At 45.9% G+C, this 19,040-nt stretch overlaps 1 protein-coding gene across 8 annotated transcripts in view; it reads left to right on the top strand.

Annotated features, from left to right (window-relative positions):
- The window catches only part of ADAMTS9 (ADAM metallopeptidase with thrombospondin type 1 motif 9), a 67,401-nt gene that overhangs the window by 26,940 nt on the left and 21,421 nt on the right, over positions 1-19,040 (top strand). For all 8 annotated transcript variants that reach the window (XR_014886483.1, XM_085236258.1, XM_019620186.3 and 5 more), the window contains 16 exons: positions 807-988; positions 1,078-1,214; positions 1,647-1,764; positions 2,040-2,135; positions 3,758-3,924; positions 4,034-4,163; positions 4,466-4,592; positions 5,778-5,988; positions 6,700-6,864; positions 7,611-7,775; positions 8,571-8,690; positions 9,323-9,427; positions 9,557-9,724; positions 9,912-10,196; positions 10,828-10,989; positions 11,574-11,750. Coding sequence is in view for 7 of the 8 variants with exons in the window: in XM_085236258.1 (XP_085092384.1) it covers positions 807-988; positions 1,078-1,214; positions 1,647-1,764; positions 2,040-2,135; positions 3,758-3,924; positions 4,034-4,163; positions 4,466-4,592; positions 5,778-5,988; positions 6,700-6,864; positions 7,611-7,775; positions 8,571-8,690; positions 9,323-9,427; positions 9,557-9,724; positions 9,912-10,196; positions 10,828-10,989; positions 11,574-11,750 (2,515 nt within the window). In the remaining variant the exon portion in view is untranslated. The remainder of the gene's footprint in view (positions 1-806; positions 989-1,077; positions 1,215-1,646; positions 1,765-2,039; positions 2,136-3,757; positions 3,925-4,033; positions 4,164-4,465; positions 4,593-5,777; positions 5,989-6,699; positions 6,865-7,610; positions 7,776-8,570; positions 8,691-9,322; positions 9,428-9,556; positions 9,725-9,911; positions 10,197-10,827; positions 10,990-11,573; positions 11,751-19,040) is intronic.

Genomic DNA, 19,040 nt, shown 5'->3' with positions numbered 1-19,040 from the left:
TCTGTGAGGCTGATTTATTTCTGAGGGGCAACTCTTTGTTTACTCAGCCTCTGTGAAAAGCAACACTGGTTTACAAACACCCAAAAATTGTCAGAGTGGTTTGGGGCTGTTTTGAAATGCGGTGCTCCAGCTCTCAACGCTGAAGAGATTGCATAATGTAAAGGCTTTGTCAGACTGCAGCTTCCTACTGCAGTATAAACGCTTTCAAAGCAAAAAATGACGAATCCTGTTAACTTCCCATATGCATGTTTCTGTCTCCCCGAGGTCTGGTGTGTGCTGCTGCTAGCACATTTCCCCATGTGCTGTATCCTGAGATGGTCAGGATGTCCCTTTGTGGACAGAAATTCTGCTACTTGAGTCGCAAGTAGAGGAACTGTTCTTTGTGAGAGAAAAGACACTGCTGAGCCTGATGGGTGGTTAATGTGCCTGCACTTAAGGATGCTGAAAAGTTGATATCAGTTGTAGTAGCTTGTTAGTTAGCAGGATGTGAGGATTTCTGTCTCTGTTCAGCTAAGTAACATCAAATGTATGGGGACCAGTAGGGTGTTATGGGGGGGTGGACCCACATTATGGGAAGAGAATCATTTGAATTGGAGAAGGTCATTAAGATAATCCAGTCCAACCATCAACCCGTCCCTGCCATGCCCACTAACCCACGTCCCTAAGCGTGAAGCTAAGTTCTCTCTGGCAAGGAAGATGTTCTTCTGTCTTCTCCCACTACAGCTGTATTCACTGGAGAGCAAATACTCTCTTTGTTCATCCCTTTTGAGCATCACCTTCCACAGCTTCTTTCTTTGTTCCCGCAGACCTAAAAACGGTGGGAAATACTGCGTGGGACGTCGAATGAAATTTAAATCCTGCAACACTGAACCGTGCTCGAAGCTGAAGAAGGATTTCCGGGATGAGCAGTGCGCCGACTTCGATGGGAAGCACTTCAACATCAATGGGCTGCCCACAAATGTGCGCTGGGTGCCCAAGTACAGTGGAAGTAAGTGCCAGGGGCACGGTGCCGCCTTCTGGGTGCCTGCTGGGCAGTGGCATTTGGGTAACGTGCTCCTGGTCTTTCTCCCTTCCCAGTCCTGATGAAGGATCGTTGCAAGCTGTTCTGCCGCGTGGCGGGGAACACCGCCTACTACCAGCTGCGGGACCGTGTCATTGATGGGACTCCCTGTGGCCCTGATACCAATGACATCTGCGTGCAGGGCCTGTGCAGGGTAATGATTTTCCCTTCTCTTTTACAAGAATGGTTTCCATTTTGTGTGTTTCTCCATGGAAAATAACCAACTCAAGAAGTTTGCTTCAGCTCAAGCACTGCCTGGTGAAGGTAGCAGTCATAGAAAGAATGGAGACCACTACGATCATCCGGTCCAACCATCGACTCACCCCCCCCATGCCCACTAACCATGTTTCTCAGTGCTACATCTACCCTTTTCTTGAAAACCTCCAGGGACAGAGTCTTGCTTTTTGTTCGCCACTGGTGTGGGATGGCCATCCTGCAAGTCAGCACAAAAATGTGGGGAAGGGAAGTGATTTGTCTCACGGCAGCCTCTTCCACACAAAGCTTTTGTGGGGCTTAATTTGGAGATTTGTAAATGCTGTTCTAGTCTGCGTTTGCTCCATCTTGTTTTTCAATTTTTCTCTTAAAGCAAGCTGGATGCGATCATGTGCTGAATTCAAAAGCAAGAAGAGATAAATGTGGTGTTTGTGGTGGGGATAATTCTTCATGCAAAACTGTTGCGGGCACATTTAACACGGTGCATTATGGTAAGAGTCCGTTGCTAAAAACTTTATCGTGAAAAATGCAGGTCTATAAAGGATCTATAAAAGCCTTTACCACACTTAATCTACAAAAACACTGATATAAAATGTGAAATCCTTCTAGCTATAGCATATATCAGGTTATAACTATTTATGCTATCCCTAAATGAAGAGTATTGGATTGTGTAATGTGAGGTAATTTTGCTCATCTCCCTTCCCCCCGTAAAAAGCAAATGTAACATCTGTGTAATAGCCTTGACTTTGCGTTAAATCTGTTCCAGGCTATAACGTTGTGGTCCGCATTCCAGCTGGCGCAACAAATATTGATGTGCGTCAGCACAGTTACTCAGGGAAACCAGAGGATGACAACTACCTGGGTGAGTTGCAGTGTACGTTTCAGTCCTAGATGCTGTTTTCTGGTTGTGTGGATAGGTCTGGTTGCCCGCTGTTAAGGGAGGTGAAAAATACACCAAAGGAGAGGTGTTTTCTTACTGAGAATATATCCTGTATATCTGCCAAGCATGGTCACCTTCATTTTGCTCCTTCTCTTTGTTTGTGCCATCCTTGAAGCAACGTTTGGGAGGCTCACATGATGGGAAGCGTGCCCTCACAGGGTCATGTCTGGGTATTATTCAGTGTGAGACCATACTGAGATCTGCACTCAGTGTAAATACACGTGTTAGGAAAGGGCTGGGCTGGAGGTTCATAGCCCAGTGGGAGGTGAGGAAACTTGCTTCTTTGTGTCACTTGGGATACAAATAGAGGAGACCATGGATTATCAAAGCCACATCCAGCCTGGCCTCCCATGCTCCCATGTTGTCAATTCAAAGTGGTTCACTCCAGAATGAGCCCTAAAGAACTTCTCAGCTCTTCTTGGAGGGCCGTTTAATCTTCTTGGGAAGCAGTGAATTCAGATCTTCTTTAATATTGCTTTAATATTGCTGGGAAAGCATCTCTTCACATTAGGCCTGAAGAGAAGCAAATGGGAAGTGTGCATTTGTCCACTTATTTTGCAGCTCACTGAGTGTGAAATCTTGGGCACTCGGTACTGTGAACCTTGCAGCTCCTTAACAATTTAGGAGGAATTTGATGTTGTCATCAAGTCCAAGGCACGTACCTACTGTTGTAGGAAGATACAGTAAACAGGAAGGAATCCTTTAATAAGTTTTACTACTGCAAAATGATATTAAAGCCTCCACAGTATGGAATTTGGTTGAGCACAGAGTCTGCTTTTTGAGCTTTTGCCCATCTATAACTGTTTGCCAGTGTTTTGCTTCTTTATCTCTCCTTGTTTGGTGTAAAAACCTTCCCTTTGGTGTTTTGGTGTTAAGTTTGGATTTTTTCCGTACAGAGGCTTTGTAGTAATGTAGCTGTGATGGGTGAAATGGTGGGGAAACTAACTTAGGAAATTAGCTACATAATCGCATTAGTGTGAAGTTGTGCAGCAGACTGCTGTTTTCAGGAAACTGTTCCTTTTATAAAGCATTTAGGCTTTAAGCCTTCAGTGCTTTCACATACCTTAAAATTTGGAATAATAAAAAAGTAAATGGGGAGGAGGGTGAAGGAGGTGCTGACCAAACTCCCTGCAATTATCCACCAAAAAACAAAGTTTGGGCAATTAGGGCAGAGTGATTTATCTTAAGAACACACCTGGAAACAACGTGCAAGTCATCGTATCTGCACAACTAACGCAAATACTTGGGCAGAATGGCTTTGTATCACACTGCCTGCAGCAGCTTGCCCCTAGGTTATGGGGAAGCTGTTTAGGAACAACTTCAGGATTCAGCCTTCACTTTAATGAGGTTTTCAAAGGAAAAAGGGATAGGCACCACGTCTGTAAAATCTCTGCTGCTCTCTTTCCACCCTTTCTGCCTGAGAGTGCCAGTCGACTTTTTCTCCCAACCCAGTGAAGGGGAGCACTGAGAGCGCATGACCCACATAATTATGTACACCTGAGTTAATTCTGCGTCTTTAGTTCTTGTTTTTTGCACCTATGCAGCCTTATCTAACAGTCAAGGAGACTTTATATTAAATGGAGACTTTGTCGTCAGTATGTTTAAAAGGGAAATCAAAGTTGGGAATGCTGTGATCGAATACAGCGGATCGGATAATACTATTGAAAGGATTAATTCTACAGATCGGATTGAGCAAGAAATAACACTTCAGGTGAAGTATATGTTGTGTGTGTGGAAAAGCCTGCCAAGCATTACTGGGCTGCAAACAACCAGTAGTAAAATCTGTTAGTTTACTCTGCTTTATCATTCTTTTCTCCCAGGTTTTATCAGTGGGCAATTTGTACAATCCTGACGTTCGTTACACTTTTAATATCCCCATTGAAGACAAACCTCAGCAGTTTTATTGGAATGCCTATGGCCCCTGGCAGCCCTGCAGTAAGCTCTGCCAAGGTAGGTGCTCAGGAAACCATTACAGGGTTCACCTGGGATCTCAGCAATGTTTGCAAATCCTTTTCCATGTGCTTTCTTGGAGATTTTTACATTATGAGCTTGTTTCCCTGCCTGCAGCAGTAGATAGATAACCTGTGATGCCCTACTTTTAAGGAGTAGCACTGCAGTGGTGCTTTTCAGCTGCAAAGCAGGGGACCTTTGTAGCTCATCTCTTAAATACTACTACTAAGGGAAGAGGAGAAACAACTAATTTGATGGCTGTCCTGTATGTCTCAAACTCTGTCTTTTTACCTCCTGTGTAGGAGAACGAAAAAGGAAGCCTGTGTGTACGAGGGAGTCAGACCAACTCACGGTGTCAGACCAAAGGTGTGATCGGATTCCTCAGCCCGACCCAATAACAGAGCCTTGTGGCACAGAGTGTGAGCTAAGGTGCGCTCTGACCGCTCATGTATATACATAGCATTTATTGTTTACTCCTCTTTCACCCCTGGCCCTCATCCCTTTTCTCAGCAGCCTGTATTAGGTTTAAAAAAAAAAACAACAAAACAAACAAAAAGAGGGATTAACCGTTGTCTCTCTGTCACCCAAGAGTTGTTGATGTCAACCAGCTGTGTTTTGGGAGGCACATTTCTGCATTTTCAGGTTTGCTATTTTGGATTCAATTAGCGCTAACTATAACAACAAGTGCTTGACGTTTCAATCTGCCTGGATAGAAATGCAGGCTGTTTGTACGATGGTGCTGAGCAAAGAGGGGAAAAAAAAAACACGTGCTTAAAACAAAGAGTCACTAAGGGTTGGATTTATCATTTGCTTAAAGTGAGGAATGGACTGAAGTGTAGAGTGGGCTTGGGGCTGTCCCCAGACTGCTAGTGGAGAGCTGGAATTGATGGAGCGTGCCTTAAGTGATCACAACCCATTTTCCTTTAAGCAGCAATCTGTTGTTATTTCAAGAGCTTAAAATATGGTGGCAATAATCAGCTGCTGGCGAAGCAGTTTGGATTGCTGGGTTTTTGGAAGGGTTTCTCTTGGTTTGTTAAATCTGGGGTGTAAACAGCCACTGCAGGGCTGCTGTGGGACGGGTTGTCGAGGTAACAGCTGTTGCCATTGCGACAAGTTAGAAACCTGAGAAGGGGAAATGCCCAAGTTTTGAAAAGCAGTCAGGGACACAGGGGCTTCTGTAACTCAGAAACTATTGACTCCAAATCCTCTTAATCTTATTCTTCTCCAAACTTGCTGCAGTTTGCTCTCTGAGCGTAGGAGCGCTCAGGTTCTTGCTGCTCAGGTGGCTCTCCTGCTCTGGACCATGGGGCAGAAAGCCCCCAGAGCTCCATTCTGTGCTTGGCTGTGAAGCCTGAGCAGTCCCCTAGGGCGACATCACCTTTCCTTCCTATCAGGAGGAGCTGGATGCTGCTCCTTCCCTCTCAAAAGCAAAGCCAGAGCTGACCACTCAGTACAAATTGCTTGGAAACCATCGGGAAGGATCAAAACTTCCCATTCAAGGTTAAAATTCCCATTTTAATGTCAGACTCCCCCAAGCACGTTATCTGCCATGTCCCAGAGCCCTGCAGCTCCTCTGACATTCTCGTGGGTTGTGTCACCAACGTTTGATCTCAGGTGGCACGTGGCGAGGAGGAGCGAGTGCACAGCCCAGTGCGGGCTGGGATACCGCATGCTGGAGATCTACTGCTCCAAGTACAACAGGTTGGAGGGGAAGACAGAGAAGGTTGATGACCGCTTCTGCAGCAGCCAAGCCAAGCCAAGCACAAGGGAGAAGTGTACGGGAGACTGTAACGTGGGAGGCTGGAGGTACTCTGCCTGGACAGAGGTGAGAGGTGCTGCTGTCGCGTCCTGTCTGGGGGCTCTTTGGTTTGCAAACAGCGTGTGAAAGTTAGATGCAGCAACTCAGCCTTCCCTGCTCTTTCTGGAGGACACCGCGATGCAAATGAGCCCAGTGCTTCCTGTTTTCCACTGTGGTGAATTTATGCTTTGAAGCATCCTGATGTCTGTCTGTTGTGCTCAGCGCTGCAGGCTGTCCTCTCCCATCAAAGCCATCGTGCTGCTGGGAGGCGAGAGGACACGGTGCCATCAGCGGAGGACTTCTGAAGTTTGTTTCCTTTATGCTTTTCAGCAGATTGGCCATTCAGTGGCCAAGAATATCCTTGAGTGCAGATGTGGCACTGAGAATGATGAGCCTGGGGCTTTCCGGGAAGGGCACAGAAGGGAGGGCAGGCTGCTTGGGGGGAATTAATCTCTCATAAAATGAGAACAAGCGTCAGCCATTTGGGGGGGACTGAAAGGCAACAGTTGTAAAAGTAATAATGGGGTTATAACCTGAGATGGAATTGTGAAACCCGTTGCTGCGAGATTTTTATTAAGCTTAGCGAGATTGGATTTTTAAAGGAATATATAAAGTAATAGCCTGTTACTTAGAGTACAAATTGTTCTGCTAGAGGTTTCCTGCAGTCTCTCCTCCTGTAAGGAGGAAGGAGATATATGGGCTCACAGAACACGCATGCTTAGTGTCTGCTCTTTGCAGTGCTCCAAGAGCTGCGGTGGGGGCACGCGGCGGCGGCGGGCCATGTGTGTGAGCACATATAATGACGTGCTGGATGACAGCAAGTGCAGCCAGCAGGAGAAGCTGACAGTGCAGCGCTGCAGTGAGTTCCTGTGCCCCCAGTGGAAAACTGGAGACTGGTCTGAGGTAGGGGCTGGCAGGGATATCCCCTCTCCTGCTGCTGTTCCTATGGCGCTGTGTTCTTTCTGATCCCCCAGTCCTCTCCAGTTTTTCCATGCTCAGCCCTCACCTTGTTTATTACCATTACCTCTTCCACTCAAACTGGTGCCCTTCTTAATGCAACAGAACCTCATCTTAACAGGCTGACCCCAACAGCAACTGGGATGGAGGAAATAGTCTCCAAAATCTGCTTGTCACTTTTGTGTCCAAACAGCTTGTTTTTGGGAATCACATTGTTTTAGAAAATAATGGAAGAAAATAAATGGAAACAAGGGCTGTTAACTGATCGTTCTCTGCAGAATATGTCTGCTGCCCATGGCAGCAGATAAGATGCTGTATGGGGTGATTGCAGCCCTTTATCAGTCGCACTTGGAGCACAGGCCTCTGGCACCTCAACGTGGGCTAATAATAATAATGAAAATAGCCACAATGCTGCATTATACCAGGTGTGTTGGCCTAGTTGCCTCACTAGCAGCATTTAAGCTGAGATCTTGGGTCTGTTCTCAAGATCTGGGGCAGGAGCTGCAAAAAGCTTGTGCTTTGCTCAGAGAGGCGTTGGAAGCCCCATCTCTGGATACATTCCAGGTTAAGCTAGACCAGGTGCTGATCAACCTGATCAGACTGTAGCTATCCTGGTTCATTGCAGCAGAGTTGAACTAGAAACCTTTAAGGATCCCTTCCAACTCGATGATTCTGTGCTTTCCTCCTGGCAGTGCCTGGTCACCTGTGGGAAGGGGCACAAGCATCGCCAGACCTGGTGCCAATTTGGGGAAGATCGGCTGAACGACAGGTTTTGTGACCCCGAAACGAAGCCGGAGTCGGTGCAGACGTGCCAGCAGCAGGAGTGTGCAGCGTGGCAAGTGGGGCCCTGGGGCCAGGTATGGAAGCCAGTTCATCCCAGTGATGTGTTTGTGAATTGGTTGGCTTGGGTGCAGCCTATGGGCAGCAGGAACAACACCTGCCCTTTGTGCTAAATTTAATGTGGCATACTAAATCGGGCGTGATTGTCAAAAAACGATTGCCAAGGTTACGCTCCTAAATCCATATTTAGGCACACAAATATGTGGCCTAATTTTCACTGAGGGGGAAAAAAAAAAAAAAGCTGCTGCCACTCAGCAGCAATTGTTGCTTTCAATGTTTTCCATCTCAGGGTGGGAGGGGGGATGGTGGTTGTGTTTTTCTCTGTTAAAATGAGAGTTGCTCATTTCTCCCGCAGAGTTCTGGCATCTTATTTTCCACAAAGCTGTTAGTTCTTAAAAATAAGAATCAGCAGCAAGGCCAGGCGAGTCGTTCCAGCCAGACTAATTGCCCATGGGCAAAAATATCCCTTAGTGCTTCTGCTACTATGGTGCTGAGCAACTGATTTTAAAGGAGAATGTGGTGTAGCTTCTCCCAGGCTGTGATTTACTGTGTGTAAATCATTGAAATGCTCACACCTTCATTCCTAAGGACAGTAAGTGAAGCATGTGAGGCTCTGATGGGGCTCAGTGAATTAAAACTTTGACCTAATTTAAAGCTGGAAATGTGTGAAGTGGAGAGAAAGCAGAAGGAAAGCTGGGTTTTATAATGTTGCTTGTGCTTCATGCCTGGACGTAGGCTGGGCTGATTAATTCTCTTTAACTGAAGCGAACGCTCAGACCCAGCACTTCTTTCTTCCGTCTGCCCTCTCTCAGTGCACAGTGACCTGTGGCCAAGGCTACCAGATGAGAGCAGTGAAGTGTGTCGTGGGCACCTACATGTCAGTGGTGGACGATAATGAATGCAATGCTGCAACCAAGCCAACAGACACCCAGGTGAATCCTGCTGTTCCCCTCTCCACCATTCTCCCCTGTCACTGGTAACAGTGTGAGACCTTTCCTCTTAGCTTACTGTCCTTGCTGCTAAGGGATCAATGCTTTCCTCACCTCTTTTGGGGACCAACAGGTCAGGTATTCACTCAGGGGTGTAAATCATTGCCCTGTCCTGGCCTGAGAGAATGACAGTGGTTGACCCTGTGTATAGTATTGCTGAGCTGTAGTTTAGCTGCTCATTGGCCCATATGGGACATCACTCTCTGGCAGTGAGGAAAGGGTGTGGGTGATCATCCCTGCTGGGCTGGGGCAGCTCTTGTTGTATGGCTGTTAGTTCTGTCACACTCTGTTTCAGTGCAGAAACATTGGCTATGAGAACCCCAGTTTTAGTGTTCCCAATAAGTCAAAGTCCATTGGAGTTCTGCCCATAGGAGGGAACTGATACCAAATCTTGCTGATGCAGCAAGAGCATGCAAGAAGAAAGCCTGCCAGCACATAAGCATGCAGGTCACATTCTTGAGACATTGCGTACTGTTAATGTTTGCATTGAAGAGGAGGTGGTTTAATTGAAACATCTGCAAATCTTTCATCACTTGCTTTATTTCCCTCTTTTCCCTCATGGATCTCACATGCAGGACTGTGAAATTGCAGCATGTCCTCCCCATCCAAATAGTCCCGAAGCCAAGAGATCTGTATCAGGCGTTCACAGGACGCAGTGGAGATTTGGATCCTGGACACCGGTAAGCGCATGTCGTAATACTTTCAGGATTATTTTACAGTAGACAGTGTGATGTTTGCATTTGTCCAGCTTTTTGTTCTAGTATATAATAGGAAAGTTTTCTAGCGCAGTGCTTGTTGCTCTTCTCTAGTGCTCTGCAACATGTGGGAAGGGGACACGGATGCGATACGTCAGCTGTCGGGATGAACAGGGCTCAGTGGCCGATGAGTCTGCTTGTTTCCACCTTCCAAAGCCCTCGGCCACAGAAATGTGCACCGTGACACCCTGCGGGCAGTGGAAGGCCTTGGAGTGGAGCTCTGTAAGCATCACAGTGCATCCTGCAGGAAAGCCTTGTAGGCATCACTGCTGGAGACTTATTGTGTTAATCTGGTGCCTTTATAAGTGGGAAGATGATGGTTTTGAGCAGTGTTTTGTTAGCGATAGTTGTTGGCCTGGTGAATGAAGCTGGAAATGTGACCGTGTCTCCTTTTCTCACTGTAACGCAGTGCTCGGTGACTTGTGGTCAAGGTAAGGCAACACGACAAGTGATCTGCATCGATTACAGTGACCAGCTGGTGGACAGGAGCGAGTGCGACCCAGATGACCTCCCTGCCACCGAGCAGGACTGCTCCATGTCTCCTTGTCATCCAAACAGCCACGATTATGGCAGGCCCATCCACCCCTTCCTCTATCCGGACCATCGCCTCAAGCTGCACCCTGGAGGCAGTCCTAACCGAAACCGTGCACATATACCAGGAGGCAATCAGTGGAGAATTGGTCCCTGGGGGGCTGTGAGTGCACTGATTTTTCTTATTTCTGATTGTTTTTTTTCCTAGGCTAATTCAAGCTTTTTTCTTTTTAAATATTACTACAGGAAAGAAAGAGACCCTTGTTCCTGCTTTCTTCTCTCTCCTCACTTCCCCAGGTGCTGCAGTAGGGTGTGGGCATTGCCTCTCATCCCTTTGCACCGTGCATTTCCCTGCAGATAGCATTGTTTTCCACATGCCAAAGGCCAGCTTCTGCTTCTGTAAATGCCCCAGGAGGCAGCCAAGCTGCACAGAGCTGGTGCCAGAGCAGAGTAGAGCCTTGATGCCAGCTCCTCGTCCCCCCCAGCCGGTTTGAAACACTTATCATGCAAGTCCCTAAAAGGAATTAAGCACAAATGTGGTGTGAAACACTGTGCTAAAGGTAGCGGGGATTACTCACCTGCTCAAAACTAGGCTCGTGTTTATTTTCTTTGCCTAGTCAGCACCTAAGTCATTGCACTGCTATTAGCAAGAGCAGAAGTTTGAAGTTAATAAAGCCTGTTAGCTGTATTAAATTTCTCACCATGCATTCCCACGGTGCAGCATTCTGGGAAAGAGCTGGGAATGCACAATTACTCCTAGGCTCAAAGAGGCTGTGGGCAATTGTGTCTTGCAGTGCTCCAGCACGTGTGCAGGGGGGTTCCAGCGGCGCGTCGTGGTGTGCCAGGATGAAAATGGATACACTGCAAATAACTGCGATGAGAAAACCAAACCTATGGAGCAGAGATCATGCGAGTCCGGCCCCTGTCCTCAGTGGGCTTATGGCAACTGGGGAGAGGTGAGCACACCATTTGTCTGTTCCATCAGAATGGTTCCGAAGAATGTTTCTCAATAAGGTGATAGGTTCTTTATACATAAAATTATAAAGGGAAGGTTTCTGTTAGTGGGTGGCTGAAAAATGGGAGAAGAGGGGGGGAAGTAACAGTTAGAAATGAGAAATATCAGTGTGTGAATGGCAGCCTCTGATAAATGGGCGAGCCCCAGCAACTGTTTGGTGTTGTTTTCGATTTCATTTGTCAATCTGTTTCCAGACAAAAGCAAAATCTAAAGAAACTGAGGTTTCTTATTTTTTTTTTTTTAAGATAAGTCTAGTTTAACTGAAAGCTTTCTTTGTAATTAAACCACTACTCACTCCCTTCTGCAAATTCATCCGAGAGAAGCAATTAGAGACGTAACCTCTGACACCCCACTGGGCCTGGCAGTGCCATCACAGAGCAGCGCAAATGGCTCTGGGAGAGAGAAGCATCATCATACATCACTGCAGGGATGTGATGAGAGGGAGGGGTGGGAGCAGGAGCAGCCCCAGAGTTGGAGTGCTGTAGGAGCCTGGTGCTGATTCCTGTCCCCTGTGCTGACTTGCAGTGCACGAAGCCATGCGGGGCCGGGACAAGAACGCGGCTCGTGGTGTGCCAGCGCCCCAATGGAGAAAGGTTCACGGATCTGAGCTGTGAAATCCTCGATAAGCCACCGGACAGGGAGCAGTGCAATGTGCAGGACTGTCCTAGAGATGCTGCCTGGAGCGCTGGTCCCTGGAGCTCGGTACGGCCGTAAGCTTTCTCTTTGTGAACCGTTGCGTGGATGTCCCGTAACAACAGATTTAATGTGCTTCAAACCAAGGTGCTAATGCTTCGTGTCTTAAAACTGCACTTAAGAGGATTATTGATGATATATTCGGAATAACACCGATTTGGTAAGGGCTTGCATTAGAGGAACTGGAGTCCTTCAGTTGAAAGGCACTTTCTGCTCGGTAGCCAACTTTGTCCATTCTGTTACACCATGCGAGTGCCGTGCATTACAAGTCTTGGTTCTGACTGAGTTCTTTGCACGTGGATTTGAACCTGGCATTTAAGCAGTACCTTTGCATTGAAGTTAAATTGGACTGACGTTTAATGGTAACACTGCACTGTGCACCTACTGGTTTACAAGTCGCGTGTTCTGTGCCAAAAACAAACTGATGGGGAAATCTGTACTAAATTTCATCACATTCCAAGCTCAGCAAGTGTGTGTGGGTGCGTGTGCCACCCCGTGCACTTCGATATAGAAATCTGCGTGTGTTCACACCCATGCTGCAGCTCTACGCCCATACAATACATGAGTGTGATGTGCTGTGCAAAGGCAGCTGTAAGCTGTCTGCATCTCTTTGCTTCTGGAGTTGGCCAGGATCTGCTACAGAGATGCTTTTGCAGTGGCTTGTGAGGGCTGAGTGCCCAGAGCTGGGAGCTGGGATGTATTCTGAGTGTTCTTTGCTCTTCTCTCTGCCCCTGTGCTGGTCAGGGTGCTTCTGGCACGCTGGAAACCACGGACCTGCCTGTTTTTGGAGAGGCCTTCAAACAGATGTTGACCTTTAGTGTTGTTGTAACAGCTTTTCAAGATTTTCTTTTTTAAAAAAAAGGAAAAGAAAAAAAAAAAAAAAGGAAAAGAGAATTTGACTCAAAAGCACTTTATAAGGAAAAAAAGAGGCCTGTTTGTAATGTATTGGACTTCCTTAATTGTCATGGTTTGGAAAGCTGTCTTGCTAGCATGTAACCTTGCTAGTTTCTGTGGATGCTCTTAGTAACACAGATGCCTTCAGTAACATTTCTCAATATTTGTGTCATACCTCAGTGCGTTATGCAATAGCCATAAAACTGCTGGACTAGTGTTTCTACGGTGCTTCACCAGTACAAGGGACAGTGACATGACACGTCCCATTCGAGGTGCTAATGTATCCCTCGTACCCTGATAGCTGGTGCTACGATGAGGGCGGTGAGCTCAGCAGAACTAGCAGCCATGCAGCGGCTTTCCTGCAGCACTCCCAGCTGAGGACTGCTGTTAGCCTTTATCTCAATCACCTGTGCTGGGACATTGGCGAGATCCACAGGTGTGGACAGAGTTGTGTTGTGTTTGGTGCCACTCAGCATTCAGCCTTCCCACTATTTGGCAGCAAGCTGGAGGGCTGCATCTGCTCCTTGGTGTTGAAAATGCAGAGTGCAGTCCTTTATGTTCCTTTTTTTTTTTATTTTGGTGTTGTTGGATTTCTTACCTGGAAAGAAATTCCTTTAACTCTACTAATAGTTATCTCGTGCCTGCATGGAACTTGAATGCCTCCATTCAAGGCCCTTGGCAGACTGCTTAAAGACTGCGCTGTCTCTATGGGGTCAACAGGACGTCGTGTCCCTCCTGCAGAATGCTCCACATGTGTGTCTACCTCGTGCTACTACTGTAGGTAGTAACGTCCAAATCTTTTTGGTTAGTGTGGGATCACCCGATTTGCCTTAGCTCTGTCATCGGTTGCAAGCATCATTCTGTAGCTGTAATACTTCATCTCTTTGGATGGAGTGTCACTACCATATTTTTTTGGTCACTTTTGAAACAAGAGTATAGTATTAGCTGAAACTTTTCAGCAGTATGGATTTATGTATTTATGTAAAAGTGTATTTATTTTTCCAATATTGTTATTTAATTTTATATAAATATTGCATACAGTTACAATGTTTAATGTTAATGTTGAACAGTGAAAATTAAAGACAAGTAGAATGTAATCATAAATGAATTTGTATAATGATTTCTTGAGTCTTTTGCTAAATTAAGACCGTATTACTAGTTTTGGTAACCTTTACTAATTTTTCTGAAATGGTTTACTTGCTTGTTCTCCAACAGAAATTGTCATTCTTAATAATTAAACAAACACAGTTAAAAATGTACAAACTGTGAAGTTTGGTTAAACTAATTTCTTGCGAGCATCTGATTGGCTTAGCTTCACACAGGTTGGAATGGAGTTAGCATGGTTAAATATGTGCAAATTAAAGTCAGTTGATTCTGAAGGGTCCAACCCTTGGCCCTTAAGGCAATATTCCGCTGCAGTCTTATGCAGAAAAGAAGTGATTTTATCTGGCTAGTTAAATCCAGGTTTTACAGAGATAGTTAAATGAATAAACAGGTTCTGTATGGAAATGATAATCTTAAAACAGGAGACTGGTGAGATGCCGTGTCGTTCTAATGTATGTTCAAAGAGGGCTGAGAGGAGGTGATGCTTCTATTTCCTTGCTGATTTAAGAACATGTACTCAAACACTGCAGAACTGTAAGCCATGTGATAGACCTGACTTCTTTTTTTTATTAAAATAGTATTTCAGAAAACATGCAGAGACTGTCACCAGGAGACAGAGTCTTTTTTCTCCTCTGAACGCCTTGCAATGTGAACACAGATGTCTGTCCATGCACTTGAATAATGCGAAGAAATCTTGCCATGTTCTCCAGAATGAGGGCGATGCTCATGATGTGTGATCCATCACTTCAAACCCAAACCTCATCCCACTTCTCTCAGGGCAGATTTGCTCCTTGAAGTAGCTGCTGTAAAATGTCAGTGGTGTAGAGTTAACCCTAATATGCACCGTGCCCTGTTACCATTTGAGAGTAATGACAGATTCCCTTATTGTGGCCTCCTCGGTCTTCCCAAACTAGGAAACAGACACAGATTAGGGAATACAGTTCTATCTGACAGCACCGTGCCCTGGTAGGGGCGGGTGGGTTGTTGGGACACCACTGCTGTGGGATGGTAACACGTGGACGATGGGTAGGTGGCTTTTTTCCTAAAGAGTATTATCATTTCAAATGTAATCTGCTCTGGCAAGTGCTTATCGCTCTTTGGTATCAAAAATTTGAGCTTTTGTGTAGCTCATGGTGCCTAGAAAGCTGTGCTGTGTGCTTCCCAGCGTTTTATCAAGCAGGCAGAAAGGCTGGTTGGGTTTTTGTATTAATTTTTTTGGTTTTTTTGAAGGTCTTTTGATCTAACAGTGAAGAATTGGAGCTGGATTCGATGATCTCTAGAGGTCCCATCCAACTCCTACAATTCTATGATTCTGTAATTGGAAACCTATCATTAAATAATTAGGATGTTAACTCGACGGCATCCAAACGCCATTGCCGTTGATGTGAATTCTGTTTGGGCTTGCAGCACGGTGCCATTAGCTGGGAGCTGGTGGCACTGGTGGTTCTGTGGCTGTGCATGGAGACATGGGGAGTGGCAGCATCTCTCTGGGACCAAAAGAGCCCTGCCAGGAAGCTGGTACCTAGGAAATTTAATCCTAAAAATGGTGGTTGTTGCAAAGTTCAACCTGTTGTTTACAAAATGCCTTCCCCATGAAGCTTGCTGGAAATGGGCTGTTCTGCAGCAATATTCCCCATGTCATTGTTCTGATAGCATTCTTAGAAGGCAATGTGTCAACTCTTGCTAAAGCATAAGTGATAACCAGGGGCAGATTTGGCTGCAAGTGTGTTTAACTCTGCTGTTCTCCTCTTCTCTTCTGCAGAAAATGAATTTGCTGTGACAGCAGCATTACTGAGCTGCCATATGATTCCTTACACATGTTTTTTCAGTAACAAAGCCATCCTTGAAAATGAAGTGATAGGCATGTGGACACTCCAGTCACTTAGAGATTCATGCTGCTTTTCCTGTCTTTCACTCAGATGATGCTGGTTGCGGCTCTGGGCTGCAGCAGCCAGTCTGTATGTCAGAGGTTGTCAGAAAATAAATAGCAAGTCAGCCTGGGTGGGGGAAGGACTGATGTTGAAGCAGTAATGAAGGCTGGACGTAAGGTCCCAGCACCCGTAAGCCAGGCAGAGGGATGCATTGTGTGACTTGCACATCTTTGGAAAAACATGCAGAAAGAGATGCTTTGATAAAGCTGATACAGACCAAAAAGAGAACTTTAGCCTATGGATATCCTCAGCCATCTGTCTCGGAGCTGTTTACTGTTCGCTCAGACTGGCCCACCAAAGCTGCTGTCTCCCTTGGGTTCCTGTCTGTCTCCTCTTTAGGATCAGGCAGACCTACCGACTCCAGGGACTGCCATTCTGGTGTGCTGATAAAAGGCAAAAAGTTGTCTGCTTTTGTTCCCCAGTCAGGAAAAAAAAAAAAAAAAAGCCTTTGACAGTGCAGACCTCTTTGCTTTTGTCTTAAAAAAAAAAAAAAAAAAAAAAAAAAAAAAGGCAAACCAGACTTTCCCCAGCCTTTCTGTGCTATGTGTTATGTAGCCAGAGCACACCAGTGGTCAGCTTCATCCACCTTAAAACCACCTGGGATGGTTTTAAGTGGGACCTTGTGCATGGGTCCCACTTCTCACCAGTTGTCTTTTTTTACTGCTCTCCCTTACTAAGGAAAACCCCAAAGACACACTCCTGCTGTCTGTTCTGCTGTGCTGATGCAGGAATACAAGCACTAAAGTAAAGCACTGACTGTGTGCTTTGCTGGATCAGTTCCTTGCAGGGTCGTTTTCCTGCTTCTTAACTCTGCTGTTGCAGAGTCCATGCTTCTGTCCCTAACCTACTGTCAGACATCTGCTTTCCTCCTCTCTGCCAGTGGCTTCCTTTGGGATGCTCCATGGGAGCCACAAGCACAGAGGCCATGAGACCCGACGGAGGGGAAGACAGTGTTTTGTGTGCCTCCCTGATGACTCCCTTTAATACTTCCCTTCTTATACATTTTCTCACCAAGGTTATTTTCCAGGCCCTGCACAGCTGGCCTGAGCTTGCACAAAAGGCTGAAGTACTGCTGCTCCAACAGGAGTGGCTTTGCTCTGTGCGTTACAGTTGGCCCCAAGTCTGCAGACCACACTCACAGACATGGGAGAAATAAGTGCATTCAGAAATGAGCTGTGAGATTCAGCAGGTCCCTGTGCTGTGCCTTGGGAGGTCTGCATGGATTTTTTCCCATGTTCCAGGTTCCTGCTGTATAACCCCAAATGCAGTAATTGCTATTGCTGGGATCCATGGGATTGTAGCATCTAGAAACAAGAATGTGAAATGATGAGGGATGCGAAGCACAGTGGTGTTTTATGTATGTCTGACTTTCATGGTGTCTCATTAATACAGTCGTTAAGGAAAAACAGTGTAGTTAATCTTGCTCCAAAAGCACTTGACGTTCTGTTCATGTTTTAATTCTTCCTAGCTCACAGAGAAGGTGAACATGCATGAAAGTCTGTCTGATGCCCAGGGACTGTATGCAGTCTGACACAGCATTTGATCACTGGTGCATCAAGCAGAGGTTTTCCTTTAAAAGCTGGAGAGCAAGAAGCAGCCCCTTGCTCCTGCATGTGCCCAGTGTGAACTTTCTATTTTGTGCTTCCATCCATCCAACACGGAGAAATCCTCTTCTTGAATGAGACTTGTAAGTGACATTATCACACAACTAAAGAACCGAGGCGTCAGCCTTGGCTGCGTGCTGCTTCAATTGCTACCTTCTTAAAAGTGCCACAGCATGGAAAATAGACTCCAATCAGCCCTTTCCACATCCAACTATACCAGCTTCCTTGGGTATCTGGCACATTTCCTCCTCATTTGAGGGGGAAAAAAGATCTATCGCATCCCTCATTGGAGGGTCCTGCCATCACTATTTGCTAGCTTTTTGTTTGCTGTTCAGGTTATGTAGCTTGGAGCTTTTAGGGCAGGATCTGTGTGTTTGTGGCCCTGCTGATTGCTGCACCTGGTGAAGTCTTTGTAAGGGATGTAACAGCAGTGTGGATGGGTGGAAGAAGGGATAAGGTGCTGTTTAGGCTTGTCGTGGTGGTATGTGTTCCAGTGCCCTTTGTGCTGAGGGGAATTCAGATGTACAGATGTCATAGGGCTGCATCAAAGTTTGTAGTGTAAGTTGCAGAATGGGCTGATGTGCACTAAGGGGATGCTGATGTCCCTATGGGAGTGCCCATGGGGACTCTCCTGGCAGAGGAGGGTTTGCTGATACCCAGAAGCACAGCTTCTAATGCAAAGGGGATGTGAGTGTGTAGGACTGTTGTAGGACTGTTGTTTTTCTATTTTATTTCATCCAGCACACGATTCAACTCAGATTGTTGGAAAGGATGAAGGAGGGCTTACTTAGGAGCACTTACTTTCCGTATAATCCTTAACGTGTGGAAATCTAAACCTACAGGGATTGATTTTAATTTCCTCTGAAAAGTTGCTCCTGGCACAATCTGATAAAGACATTTTTAGGCTAATTCTTCCCAGCCCCCTCCGCTGCCCTTCCCAAGCTATCTGAGCATACCTATCTGGGGGAATTCGTTGGGCGATCAACACATCTTGCATTCATTACCTCAAATACCTCCCAAATCGCCGATGTGAAGGAAAGTGGTCTGACAGCATTTTCTGAAACTTCCTCCTTTTTGGTGGAGAACTTACCCAGAATCTTGCCATCAGTTGACTTTTCTGCCCCCTGTTTAGCAGTGCGTCCAGTGCTCAAAGGTAACGAAAGCAGAGCTGCTCCATCATTTTTGGCAGCTCTGTACTGCTTGTTTCCTTTCACTGATGTTGAGCATCACGTCCTGATCTTTCTAGAATCAGTTAATAAGGAAATATTTTTCTTGTTTTCATTTAAATTCTTTTTGTTGCGTTTATTTAAGCTAGGTGGTATATTTATTTGGAAAAATCAGCAGCAAGCCAATCCACGGCTCTTGGCATATTCAAAAACTAATCGTGCAATAAACATAATTCCCTTAAATCTGTATTCAAGCACTTTGATCCTAATGCTGTTAGGAAGATCCTTTCGTTCTCATTTTCTCTGTGAAGCACCAGGTGTGACTGCAGTGGTTTTAGGAGATGAAAATGAGGAAGGTTTACAGTGCCTATAGCATAAGGAATATGGCTTATTTTTTGAAATATTGCTTCTCTATTAATTTACGTACCACAATTTTTCTGGGTTTTTTGGTTGGCTGGTTGGGGTTTTTGTTTGCTGTTGTTTGTTTTAAGAAACAACACCATCTGTTGTTTTCCCATCACCAGCATGGTTGTCCAACCAGGGATGCTGACGTTTGTTGCCATGCCTCTGCCACAGGCTGGAAACAGCTTTTCAGCAGTC

This window comes from Meleagris gallopavo, chromosome 14 (genome assembly GCF_905368555.1).
Source record: "Meleagris gallopavo chromosome 14, MGAL_WU_HG_1.1, whole genome shotgun sequence".
Lineage (NCBI taxonomy): Eukaryota > Metazoa > Chordata > Aves > Galliformes > Phasianidae > Meleagris > Meleagris gallopavo.
Note: the sequence above shows the minus strand (reverse complement) of the source record. Positions and strands in the feature narration are given on the sequence as shown.